This window comes from Drosophila serrata, unplaced genomic scaffold (assembly GCF_035046125.1).
Source record: "Drosophila serrata isolate PLE 108 unplaced genomic scaffold, ASM3504612v1 contig_362, whole genome shotgun sequence".
Taxonomy (NCBI): Eukaryota; Metazoa; Arthropoda; class Insecta; order Diptera; family Drosophilidae; genus Drosophila; species Drosophila serrata.
In genome coordinates this window covers 1,776,975-1,791,050 of record NW_028257260.1, presented here as the reverse complement: position 1 = coordinate 1,791,050, position 14,076 = coordinate 1,776,975, and the positions used below count along the sequence as shown (strand labels likewise).

Sequence of the window (14,076 nt, the reverse complement as noted above, 5' to 3'; positions counted from 1 at the left end):
GGATAACGCCTGCGCAATACTCCTGGTCGATTTTATATCCCTTTGCCGAAGTGGCAGCACCACCAAACAGAGTGGCCAACAAGTTATAGCAAGGATAACCCAGTATTTGGAAGCATAGAAATGGGTGCCACGGCCTCCTGTAAGAAAACCACCGGCAGCAATTATCCGGATCATGATGATCCAGGCTATCGCAAGTGTCAGGAACTCAAGGTAAGGACTTCCCCGGCTCACAACTGAATCCTTTGCTTTACATAACCCTGAGTTGTAATCAACCCCGTTAGATGGAACGCTGGATCCAGATGCATTACCAAATCAAGCAAAGGGAGCAGGCTCTGGCCATAGCCCAGCATCGGGAGCTCTTCTATTGGCTGAGTGGCTTCTACCTGAGTGCTGTCTATGGATGTGCCAGTTATTACCAAAGGGTTAAGCGAATCTCTGCCTTGGCCCCACTCCTGCCGCTGACCTTTGTGGTGGGTTACTACACGGATTGGGCATATGGCAGCAAGCTGCATCGCATTCAAGGTGGGGTTTAGTTCCTTACAATCCTTAATTCTTGACTAATCTCTTTGATTTCAATTCCAGCTGAGGCAAATATGATTATGGAACATGAACAGGAGCTGCTGCATTGGCCTGGTGGTCTGCCCACAGTGGCTGGCATTGATGAAGCACGCGTGGAAACTGAAATGGAAAAGAAAATGCATCCGCATCATATGTAGAGGAAAAGTCTGATCCTCGTACCCATTAGGCTATAGGGACGACTCGGGTTCAAGCCTCGACCAAACCATTAAAACAATTAACACAAAACACACTTTTTACCTTCCAAAAAAGAAATCACAAATTCAAAACGGGGATTAATAGAAATAGAGAACAAGCAAAATAGACATTTTTTACCAGTGATTGTTTAGTAATAATACGAAAAATGTTTTTAAAAAGAGAGTAAATCCCCTCAAGCAATAACTTTTAAGCCTGCAAATGCTTTTCAATATAGTAAACTTTCTTCCTGAGAGAATCTTTTCTCTAGCTCTCATACTTTCTCTCTATAACCTTGTAAAGGGAGCAATTTAGTTGAGCACTATGTAATATAAAGCTCCTGAGGAGCTGTTCTTTAGGGTTTCTTCCATACACATTAGCTTTTCTGCACAGAACCCCAGTCGGCCTTGGATACTCATCATATAGCTCAAATATAGTTCCCTATAATATATATATTTATATTCCTCTCTCTCATTCTCACTCTAACTCTATCTCTATCCCTTTGCGTGTCACTTTTCCTGCAATTTTTTGAGACAATACTCCTTATATTTGGATATAGTTAATAATTGATATACATAATATATATATATATATATATACATATATTCTTATGTACACTTGATATAAAAATTGTAGTCTAGATCATCTAATAAAGGTTTTGCTCCCAACTCAGCTCAAAAAGCGAGATCCTCTTCATCCAGCAATCCATGCTCGATGAAGGCACGCGTATCCTTTTTGAAATGGCGATCGCAGAATTCGGTTATCCTGGAGCAGGCCTCCTCAATCATGGCTTTCGGAACGGTGAGCACAATCCTCACATAACCAGGATACTCAAAGCAATTTCCGGGTAGACAAAAGACACTCTGCTCATTGACCAGTTCCTGGACAAAATGTGTGTCATCCTTAAAGGCCGGAAAGCGTTCAATATCCACACCAATCATCATATACATGGCCCCATTGGGCATCACGGGATTAAGGCCACGCACTTGCTTTAGCATTTTGTAAGCCAAAGTGGCATTAGCCTGGGAAATAAAAATATATATCATATATTATATATTCAACAACTATATAGAGTTCGAAACCTACATGTAAAACATCAACGACACCATCAAAGTAAGACTGCGGGGTCTTGGCCAGGATCTCAGGCAATGCTCCTTGAATAAGTGTATTCGAGCCCAAAATACGACCACACATGTTCCTTAGACCCACCAAAGCATCCACCAAACGCTCCTTCCGATCATGAACTATAATCCAACCCATTCGCCAGCCAGGAACCAAGAAACGTTTGGTCAAACCACCGCAGGAGAGTACAGGCACTTCCTTGGTAAGACTGCTCACAGCCAAATGTTTGGAGCCCGGAAATACAAAGTGCTCATAGATCTGTAAAGGATTTAAAATCATTTTTAGAGAGGGTGTAATGCTAGAGATTCCTGATGATTCCCTTACCTCATCTGCTATAATAGGCAAATAGTGACGCTCACAAATGGCAATCAGTTGACGGAGATGCTTCTCATCAAAGACACTGCCACAGGGATTGCTTGGATTATTGATCAACAGAGCGGCTGTGTTCTCATCAATCAGGCTCTCCAGCTGGACAAGATCGGCTCGCCATTGCTGGTCAGGCAAAAGGTCATAGTACCTCACTTCGATGTCCAGACCCTCGGCTAATGTGTGATAAAGACAGAATCCTGGCCTGGGTACGAGCACATTCTGACCCCGATCAGCCAAGGCCAAGATGCAGTACTCCAAAGCCGAGGAGCAGCCACTGCAAAGGACCACCTCCATGGGATCAATCTCTCCATCCGGACGCTGATGGGCACTATATTTGGCCACTGCCTTCCTTGCTGCCTCGTGTCCTTGTGTATGGGCATAACCATTATATTTGCCACTTTCAACGGAATGGAGAACCGCCTTCATGGTTTCATCGGCTGCCTTGAGATTGCCAAAGATTGTGGGATCACCTGAGGATAGAAAAGTGGGGAGATATAGGATTAATTCTAAGATACAGGAAAAATTAATGGGAAGTTGAAGTTTAAGTTAGAATGAGGAGCTCCCAAAGTTTTGCAAATCCTCCGCATTTTTCTGTCCTGACATTGTCATTACATTTTAAGTTTATGTTATTATTATTGTTATTATTTATGTAATTATAATATTTTCATGAATATGTGGCCAACAAAGATATAATATCATGAAGCATTAGGAAACCCCTTAATCTTATTACTTAAGTAAATATGAACTTCTCAAAAAAATATTCCATTGAAAACAATTTCAAGTTCTTGAATTATTATTACTAAATTCAAATTTCATTTAATTTAATTTCCAAGTATTTTTGGTATCAGCAATAAAATATACACAAAAAATCAGGTGATAATGATGGCTCCCGGGTCCCAAAATCGCAAGATTGCATTGGGTCAATGGCTAACTTGTTTGTTTCCGCCTAACTTAGATACGATTCCCCTTCAAGTCAGTGGCTATCGGTGAATTTTCTGGTTCAGTTCAGGTAAAACGAAGCCCCGGATTCTCGATTCTGTCAAACAGGTGCGACTACATTTTATGCAAATCTATATCAACCCTCTCGAAACACAAATACAGTGCGCGTGCCTCGGACACAAAAATAATACGAATGCCGCCTATATCTATATATATATAACTTTAAAAACAAGAACAACAATCGAAATAACAATAACAACAACAAATAAGAGCCTACAGATTCTTATTCTAAATTAGAGATTTTATGTATATATCTGGGATATACTATGTTATGTTATGTATAGTAAATTTTGGCCTAAAAATTTGGTTTTGGCAAAAATTGTAGTAGAGTTTTTAGGGGTCTTTAAACCAAAGTCTGAAGAGGGGTTTCTTAAAAACTTTGGGATCTCTAATATTTATTTAAAAATTAAGTGGAAATTTTGTACTTTTACTTAATGTTTTAAGGTACAAATATAGAATATTAATTTATGTTATATATCTTGTGGAGTATTAAATAATTTGTGCGGGGTTTTGGTTGCCTTAGAGGTCTTTAAACCAAAGTTTCGAAAGGTGATTTTTAAAAACTGTGGTAACTATAATTTTAATATAAAAATAATTAAAAATTGTGGACTGTTTTAAGGTCTACAAATAGGATATTAACTTGTAAATATATTTACATTGATATATTAAGTGTTTTGTGGAGGGTTTTGTTTACGTTTTGTGATTGAAAATAAAGTTTTTCAAGGCCTTTTAATACATTTTCTTTTATTTGTTATATCTCTTCGTAAAAACCCCTTTTTAAACATTTAGCAATGCGTTAAAAATTTTCAGAATTCTTGCTAACGTTTTTGTGTTTTAGTGTTATTATTAATCATTTTTTTAGGTACCTTTTATGATCAAAAATCATTTTTTCTAGCGCCCTGTACTAATATCTTGTATGTGTTATATTTGTTCTTTAAAACCTTATTTAAACATTTAAAAATATGTTTAAAAAGGCATATTTATTACCAATATTCTTGTATTTGAATGCTTTCAATATATAATTGATAAAAACCCTGGACAGTCAGTAAAGCAGATTTTTCCAAGACTAAAATGTACAAACAAATCTAAAGCAAAGCTTGAGTTTTTAGGGATTTCACTTTGCCCAAAGCCTTCAAGGACCTCTCCTTCTTCACCCATTAAGCTCACATAAATATATAATATTTGAGTCAACTCACCAATGGATAGTGGAATCATGGGCTTCTCTGGATTCGGTTTAATCTTCAGGGACTCGACAATATTCCGGATACGATTGTGTGTGTTTAATGACAATGTCGAAGGCTTAATTTGCCATCCGGAACGCTGAGGCTTGTGAACGGTGGCCGCAAGGATCTCCGATTTGGATGATGACTGCAATTGCAGCTCGGCCAGTGCCTTGTCCACCACATCGCTGGTGGGTGTGGTGGCACCTGGCTCACTTCGATTGGAACAGCTCGATTGGCGGCTGCTGCGACTGCTTTGGAATCGAAACTGACTCTCGTTGGCAACACTGCTGGGCATTATCACCAGGCAGGCCTTTTCCGGAAAACAATTGGGAAACAAGAAAAAAAAACAACAAACAAAAATTCCACGAAATGATAGGATATATGCTCCGTGTGTGTGTGTGTCCAATATGTTCCTATATCTGGCTGAAGCAAGGACCTCAAATGAAGGTAAAGTTGGTATCCTGTTTATCGTTCCAGACGAGCATTAGAAATGCGAACAGCGATCACGGGGATTTCTTTACTAAATCAGGCTATATATATAATAATGATAGTGATGTCTCTGGCTGGGACTTGGTATCTCTTTTCAAGCTTTTCTTTTTTTTGTGTCGTTTGCGAATTCTGAAACTGAACTAAACTGATCTACTTCGGAGATCTCTTGGGGCTTTTATCGCCTCTGGCATGTTGCTGTCGGCGCCATATAGGCTCTATATATCAGGTCTGGGTCTGGGTCTGGGTCTTGGGACTGGGTCTGGCTCTTGGGACTGGGTCTGGGTCTTGGTATATAGACGGTAACACACACACTGCCACACATCCCCTACGGATAGCACGCGCCTGACTTTGGCTTCGGGTCGAGCCGAAGCGAAAGATGGAACAACAACTACGACTGATTTGAATACTCGCCGCCGCCTCGATATCATATTCATAACGAACTCGGGAACCAGATTTCAGTTCGAATTTGTTATAAACAACAACAGCCACTGGCTGTCGCATCGCATCGATTCATTTAAATGCGCCAAAGTTGTCTATAACGTCTTAGTCTTAGAAATTGAAACCGCCAACCGAACCGAAACCATTAATAGTATACCTATATCAAGTTATCGGGCGCTGATCCATGATCCACCATCCAGATTTAAATCTATAGCCTGCAATCGTTAATACCAGCAAAGCTTATATCAATCATTATAATAACCTTAATATTGGAAATAATAGATACTCTTTGGTACTATCCATAGTTCACAGATTACAAAAATATATCTATAAGCCTAAAGAATCTGTAATATATAGTGTATATAATATATAGCATACCATCATATATCATTAAATATAACTGATATTAATTATCACCTAAAAATCCCATTGGTTCTCTTAGGGAATTACTAATTTACTGGCATAAAAATCTTTAAAATATATATGGTATAATATCAGATATCGTTAAATATATCTGATATTATATTAAAAATCTCTAAAATATATATAGTATACTATCACATAGCATTAAATATAACTGGTATCACCTAAAAGATTCCATTGTTTCTCTTTAGGAAATACTTATTTACAGACATAAAAAATCAGTGAAATATATATAGTAAATTATAATGTAACATTAAATATAACTCATATTAAATATCACCAAAAAGATTCCATTGTTTCTCTTAAGGCAATAAAAATCTACTTAAAATATTTACTTGCTCAATTTTCAAGTAAATATTTCTTCAATCTTTCGAGTCCCGGGCCAATATTTTTCCAGTCAAATTCCACTCGAAAATAAAAAAAACTTCCGTCAGCGTCAGATCTCACGAACAAAAAAAAGAAAAAATTAAACAAAAAAAACAAAAAATTAAACAAAATAAAACACACAACGAACAAAATAAAGTAAATAAGTTAATCAACGCGTGATTACGGGATTCCGTGCTTTTGGGCCTTAATTTATTGTCCCTTGATAATTGCCTTTAAGCCATTAATTCTCTACGTCTTTGGATGGAAATGTATCTGTAAGATAAAGCAAAATCTTCTCACGGAAATCATATGAAAACGTCATGGAACTCTATAACCAGATGTTAGGGCATAAAGAAAATATGAATAAAATATAAATAAATACTTGAGATAATATATAAAACGGCATGCACGCGTTGGAAAACATATCATTTGATACGAGATAGTAAATATGAGTACTTAAACACTCATTAAAACAAGTTTCGCATTCACCAGATGCACAAGTGCATATCGGGATAGACAGAGATATTCAAGTCCATTGATGTAATACTATTCTAATTAGTATAAGTTAATATGCATGAGATCGACCACACCTGTTGACGATATCAAAGCAATTACGAGGGAGAAACAAAGTAAATCAGTAATCAAACGTAGTTTTAAATTAGATTAAAAACAATAAAGTGGTAAACTTTTGCCAGGATTCTGTGGAAATATTAAAGAAGACATACGATTTTAAGCAGTTAACACAGAAGCTATAAATTATTATGATTGTAAAGTTGGAGTATATTTGAAAACAATTAAACAAGTGTACAAAAGTATGCAAAGAATTTTTGAATTGTTGGCCACATATTAACTCCAAATATTCATTTTTTTTAGCAAATTGATTGTGGTTGGCAAATTCCACATTGGTTTAACGATTTGTTTTTCAACAATAGCAAAAATTACATCAAATATTTAATTCACCATCCGAATAATATCTTGTATCTTGTATCTTGTACCAAAAAGAAAAATCCTAAGGCTGCGCCTAAAATTATGCTATTAAAGACCACGAAAACCACCTCCTGCCTTCGATAAAGCTTCAGAGCTAATACCTTTCTAGCTATTTATTTCAAAATTCAGCTTAGTCACTGTTTGTGCATTTTCATTTTTGCATTCATTTTGCGAAAAACAAAAATATTTTTTATTCGCCGTAGCCTTGCCATTGCATCATAACACTCCCCCCGGTTCGCCGAGACTCAGACTAGTTAGTCAATGAGTAAGTTAGTCGAACGATCGAACTGAAGCGAGCCTCCTGCTCACCTTGCCCAAAGCAGGTTTCATTTTTATTTTTTTCAATTATTTATATGTAAATATATATATGTATATATATTTCTTTTTGTTTTTCTGGTCATTAACGTTGTCACCAATATTGATCGCCAATAAAGTAAGGCAACTTGGAGATCCTAAAGAAATGGTTAAATAATTAAATTTTAGGGCAAAGATAAGGGTACGGTATTATTTATGAAACTGTAACTTAAATTTTAAGAAAAATTAATACATTTTACCAAGAAATAAGTTAAGAATTTAGCTACGATTGGTATGGGGATTATTTCCTAGGAGGAAAGCAGATAAGATACAATTCAGAGTAAATAGATATAAGAAAGAAAGAGGCAAATTGTTGTTTAATATTCCATAATATATAGGCTATAACCAGAAAAATAGGTATGTAATATAGTATAACATATATTGTAGTATATATATTTAAAATATATATATTTAAAAACATTATAAGTAATATATAAATTGACAAAACTATATCACCATGTTTCTATTTTCTGCATACTAAGCATAGAACGACCCCAGCTTTATAATTAAATATTTGAAGCAAGTTTTAATTAACTGAATGATTTCTTCTATAAGAAAATTTAATGCTATATTTTATGTTTTTCTTTATAATCTCCAAAACTGCAAAAAAAGTATGTTGCATAAAAATATGTATACAATTGATGCATATTTCTGTCGCTATATATACTTTCGCATCATGATACATACACATAAGGTCGGAGAAATATTTACTGCAGTGTAAATAAACAAGTAGCCAGCCATTGTATTGTTTTTCGGTTGGTTGTTGTTCCTTTTTTTGTTGTTTTTCGATTCGAAATACTTAATAACAAATGCTTGCTCGGCCGCAGAAATGATCGGATCGGAGGCAACAACGAGAAAAGAAAAACCACCTCACAATAACCATTTCGCTCCTCACTCGTTCCCTGATCGCTGGCCGGGCGCGATCTATATTCGAAAATTTTCCGCTATATCCGATTGCAATTTTCCAGTTTTGTGATTTTTTTCTTAATTTTTTTTTTTTTTTTTGTGGCTAAATTGTAATTTAAAAGTTATTGAAACCCACCGTCAAATAGTTACAAAATGGCAGCCACAGCCTCTGTACCCGCCCGGCAAAGGGAACCCAAAATTCCGGCGCCAGTGAGAAAAATATCCCGAGATGGAGCCAGATCCAGTGTGTCCACTAATCCGGCAGTGCCCAAATCACCAGATGGACTCACCTCACTGGTGGGCAGGAAGAGCATCACATCCATGTCGGATGAGGAGATTATCCAGGAGAACCTCAACGAGATACTTGACCTCAAGTCGCGAGTAAGTGTTGTAGGAGAGTCATATCCTCCTCGATTAGAATCGATTCTTTTGGTAATGAGTCATTGGAAAAACACCATTGACTAGACACGTCATTATATATCCGATCGTATCGGATCGGATCATACTATATATACGCTGAAACTTTTGCAGCCGTTTTTCGTGCGACGCCATCGTTTTAGGCGCCCGCCGCCGTCATTATCCAAAGCGAAATGTGTCAGACATTAAATCCCAAAATTCTTAGTTTATATACTTAAGATCTTTACACCCCAAAAATACAGTAGATAATGGATATAAAAAGAAAAATTAATATAAAATTGATGATCTATCTTTATATCCAAATTAATAAAGCTTTAACAGGGAATAATGAAGTTAATTTACACAAAAAACTCCTTAATATTATTGTACAAAATATGCATTTACAAAAGTTTCCGAAAGTCTAATTTTAAATATCTTGTTACCTGGTTTTTCTTTACCTTTGTGAAATCCATAAGGAAATATAAATAAGGGAAATGTACACAGCCTTTCCAGATTCTTAAGGCATTTGTACTTGAAACTCACGCAATTTTATTGAGTGCAAAATAATCTCAAACTCAAATGTATACAATTGTCCATATGGAATGTAATTAAGGCAAAAAAAGAACATCAAAATCAACAGGAAATTAATGTAAGATAGATATAGCCAGAATAAAAACTTAAAAAAAAGTATATTTTCTTATTTGATAATAGGGAATAATACTTATTTTAAAATGTTCTAGATTTTTGTTTTGAGAATTACAACAAATTCAAGCAAATTTAACTATAGAAATGCAATTTTATTGGACACAAATTCTTATATATATTAATCAAAATATAAAATATCAAAAATATATAACTTAAAGTACATTTATGTCTTGAGAATTTCAACTTATTTGTACAAATGCCTCCTATATTATATTAATCTGCAATTAGTTTACAATCCCTTCTCTTTAGAAACCCTCCCTTAAGTCATACTATAATTTAACATATATAAATAATACATATTAATATTTACTACATTATAAAATAGTAGTTTTTGATTTCTTGATCATTAAGATATAATTCCTTTAATCACTTACTGATATTCACTGTACCATCTGCACCATGCGATTCCATTGTATTTTTACTAGTGTATATATACACCTCTATATAAATGTGTGCATGGAACGTGAAAATTATAAACAAATACATTTGATGGTATCACACACACTCTTACTTAATAAACAAAAACATTGGCACCTTGAAATTGTTTTTGCCCAATGCATTTTATAGAAATGAGTGAACTTTAAAAACATTTAATTCCGATTGCAGGAGGAGCGAAAAGCAAATGGACGTCTGGTGGCTGTTATTGTATGTTTTCTAGGTAAATATGATAAATATATGTAATATTTTATAAAAATATTAATTACGCTTAATGTATAAATCCAATAATTAATGAATTACTTACCTGCAGTGCTCTTTTTGGCCGTTTATCATGCCTGCGTTCGAAAGACGGAGAACTCTCTGGCCGGTGTCCTGGTTCCTGCTGGCATTATGCTCTCCTATGGCGCCTGGGTGGTGATCCTGGCCAAGCGGGACAAGCGAAGGCAGGCAATGTTTGTAGGACAAATCCAAGCGATATAATGATCAAATTCACTTACAGTTTTTTATTGATTTTAAACAGGAACGTCACATCGAGGAGGTGACCCTGAAAAATAAGACCGAAATTGAGGAGCATCATGCCCGGCATCAGGCCAAGATGTTAGCTCAGCAGACAGGACACTCCACCACGGGCACGGATTCCACAGGCAGTGCCTCCAGTACTCTCCATTATGTCAATGAGCTGATGCCCATTGGAGAGCACCGGAAGAAGCAGCGACGCCATCGGCACAGGGAGCGAGATGAAAGACCAGGAGAAAGGGAGAGGGAGAAGGAGCGTGAGAGGGAGCGGGATCGGGATCGGGAGCGGTTTCGAGATCGAGAACGACAGCATCCCAGCACTATGGAGATCGGTGTACATCGCTTGCCAGCCAAGAGACCAAGTATACGGCAAAAGCTCTTTGGCCAGTCCATTGTCCACAAGAAGCTGGTGGAGGCCCAGAGCGATAGTGCGGATTCCACGGGTCCGGGACCGGGACCAGGTTCCGGCCGGAGTCCAGGACACAGTTCCAATCCCGCCGATAAGCGCCAGAAACTGCAACGAATGGACACCTTGGCCTTGCCGCAGGTGATCCGTACCAGTTCGGCGCCATAGATTTATGTATATATTATATATACATTCGTAGCTAGGATAGGGATAGCTTTTGTATGGCGTAAATAAATGTATTATAAAAAAAAAAAAAAAACAGAATTATAAACAGGAAATCCGATTTTATAAATAGCCGGCAATCAAAGAAAGGAAACTCTCCACAATCTCTACATCTGGCCAAAAGAAAACATCTTCCCTCATTTGCAAAACGTATTTCATTTTCAAAAAGCAACAACCACATTCTAAATTTAGTTGATATATTTTTTTAAAATCTAATTTTTTATAAAGAAATCTGTGTAATTTTGTGATTCTAAAACCATAAATAATAAAAATAATACGTTCAAGAGAACTACAATGACAGCTAAAAGATATAGTGATTCGATCTTGCTTCGATTGCAGATCTTTTAAAAAATTTCGAGCAAGTTGGTTATGAAAATTACAGGAAAAAACCCCCTTGAAAGGGAACACAAAAAAATTTAAAATAATTTATTTGATAGAGATAATAAAGGAATCACCTTACCTCCTTGAAAATGTATTATATTATTATTGTCAGGTAATTTTCCAAATATTTTTCAGGTATATGAATTTCCATTACTTAATTTTTGGCTTTACTTAACAATTAGCGCCATTCCATCCCATCATATATATATATCTGTGTGCTTGCTTATAGACACGGATATCCGTGGATCATTTTGGGGCACAATGTGCTCGATAATTGGTTATTGTTATTTCATTTTAATAGCTTACATGTGGTGGGCAACCCCCTAAATTTCCCGGAATTTCCGCTAAAGCACTGGGATTATTGTTTACTTGCTGTGGAAATCAGTTCAGTGCCGAGCAACTATGAACTTCGGAAAATATATATACATAGATATATATATTTGTGTGTACAACTAACAAGAAGGAAAGTGTTATTACTACAATTCCATTGCTAAATATAATCATATTCTTGGCTGCGTTTTATATTTGCATATGAAATATGTATGATAAATGAAATATGGGCATTATTATTTAAGTCAGGAGTTTGCAACATCCACTTGTATTAAGGATATAAACAGACGTATATATAAATGTATATATTAATTATATATATTGTTTTTTATATATAAATGTAAATATTAATTATATATATTGTTTTTTAACCAACTTTTGCTACATTATTAAACTCTTGCAGGGTACATTTCATTTCCAGTCATATAAAGAATATATATTCTTGATCCTTCCGTCTGTCCGTTTCTCCGCAAACTATTCTCTCAGTTTTGAAGCTACTTGAATGAATCTTTGTAGTACGTCTTGAATATACTCGTTTTCTTCACGGATCGGATCCAATAACTATATCCTATAGCTTCTATAGGAAAGATTTTTTAATGTAATGAAACTATAATTTTATTATGTATCGGTGAATGTAATAAAAGAAGACATTACTTTGTTGTTTTTTTAACATAAATATATATATAATTTAAATTCTATTAATTCTTAATGATCGAATTGCAATTTGCAATGGTAAACAAAATTTGGCGGCCGGAAGTTAGTTTTGGTTCATATAATATCATAATATTGTAGTGGCTGTGAATAGCTTACTCTCGCCATCTCTTTCTGTATGCCTCTATAAGCCTCTGCCTCGCTCACTCTCGCTCTCTTTCTTACTCACAATATCTATTGGTATGCCTGCCTCCCTCTGCTGCAGCGCTAGAGGTGGCGCTTACGCTCTATCTCTCTCTGTTGCAGCTACAGAGGTAGCTCTTTCCCTCTCGCTCTCTTTCTCTGTTCTCTTGCCTCGGGAAGTATAAATAGAGGCGCTTCGATCGCCGCGAGCTCAGTCTGTCCTAGGGGTACCTAGTGTTAACATCGTGATAGTAATTGTGAAAGTGATTAGCCTTCGACCTGAAAAGAATGATGTGGCCATTGGAATGCAACTTAAGAAACAGGAAGTGATCTTCGGTACTATGATTACCCTAATTAAGGAAGGAAGGAAGTAAACAATGACGTGTCCTCCACTGGGGTAAGTCTTAATCATGACAATTATATCTTATAGATATTATATTATTATATCATATACATATTATATTATTAAATGATATACATATTATATTATTAAATCATATACATATTATATTATTAAATCATATACATATTTTATTATTATATCATATATATATATAAATATAGATCTTATAGGAGGTATCAGGCCTTAATCTAGATTCAGCTCTGCTAGCTATGCATTTATTTTTCAATTAATTCCCTTTTTGCCAAAAATCTCATTACTTAATCATAATTTAAAGTGATTCAGCAATTTGTATTGATGATATCCAAAGTGTATACTTAACGTAAACAGCCTAACTTATTTAGAAATTGTTGTAGAATATTGATTTCTTACCATTTTTGATAATTTTAAAACTGACCCTAACTTTGGTGCCAACTCTTGATAAATTATTATACCCTTGTAGGATATTATAATTTCAGTCAGAAGTTTGCAACGCAGTGAAGGAGTCATCTCCGACCATATAAGTATATATATTCTTGATCAGCATCAACTGGCAAATCTTTTTAGCAATCTCCAGCAGAAAAATTAAGTTTTTAAAAATTTTCCGCATATAAATAAGAATAATTACGTATACGTAACATCGCCCCAACCATCAAAGAATATCACGTATACGCACCATTGTCTTCCAGACCCCGAATAATCTTTCCTTTAAATATCTAAAAATAGTCTTAATTTTAGTGGTTTATTTTGTAATTGGGATATACTTTCAGTAATTATACTTTCAGTAGTTCATTTATCATTTTTACACCCTTGAAGACGATTGTAGTTTCAGTCAGAGGCTTACAAATTAATGATGGAATTATTTCCGACCCTATAATCCATATATATTCTTGATCAGCATCAACAGCTGAGTCGATACAGCAATGTCCGGTAGGTAAATACATTTTTCAAATTTTTTTTAGATTTTTTTTAACAAAATTGTAATTGTAATTTCTGTATGCCTCTATAAGCCTCTGCCTCCCCCACTCTCGCTCTCTTTCTTA

At 35.4% G+C, this 14,076-nt stretch overlaps 3 protein-coding genes across 5 annotated transcripts; 2 read left to right on the top strand and 1 right to left on the bottom strand.

The window, feature by feature from the left end:
• The first annotated feature begins 22 nt into the window (after positions 1-22).
• On the top strand, positions 23-1,431 carry LOC110180627 (plasminogen receptor (KT)). Its single transcript, XM_020948313.2, has 3 exons — positions 23-210; positions 282-522; positions 583-1,431. The coding sequence occupies exons 1-3, from the start codon at positions 121-123 to the stop codon at positions 714-716; spliced, it is 465 nt and encodes a 154-aa protein (XP_020803972.1). The 5' UTR covers positions 23-120; the 3' UTR covers positions 717-1,431.
• On the bottom strand, positions 1,183-5,348 carry Tat (Tyrosine aminotransferase). Its single transcript, XM_086839124.1, has 3 exons — positions 4,437-5,348; positions 1,837-2,711; positions 1,183-1,772 (listed from the first exon to the last, which is right to left on the bottom strand). Exons 1-3 carry the CDS (start codon positions 4,756-4,758, stop codon positions 1,425-1,427), a joined length of 1,545 nt encoding a protein of 514 aa, XP_086695250.1. The 5' UTR covers positions 4,759-5,348; the 3' UTR covers positions 1,183-1,424.
• LOC110180639 (uncharacterized) lies at positions 3,176-11,416 on the top strand. 3 transcript variants are annotated; one of them, XM_086839126.1, is made up of 4 exons: positions 3,176-3,288; positions 10,134-10,185; positions 10,276-10,417; positions 10,486-11,416. In XM_086839126.1, the coding sequence occupies exons 2-4, from the start codon at positions 10,175-10,177 to the stop codon at positions 11,053-11,055; spliced, it is 723 nt and encodes a 240-aa protein (XP_086695252.1). In that variant the 5' UTR covers positions 3,176-3,288; positions 10,134-10,174; the 3' UTR covers positions 11,056-11,416. The 3 variants fall into 3 exon arrangements, with proteins under 3 accessions (XP_086695252.1, XP_020803991.2, XP_086695251.1); XM_020948332.2 differs by lacking the exon at positions 3,176-3,288 and adding an exon at positions 5,498-8,807 and having other exon boundaries at positions 10,276-10,421; XM_086839125.1 differs by lacking the exon at positions 3,176-3,288 and adding an exon at positions 8,414-8,807.
• The last annotated feature ends 2,660 nt before the right edge of the window (positions 11,417-14,076 follow it).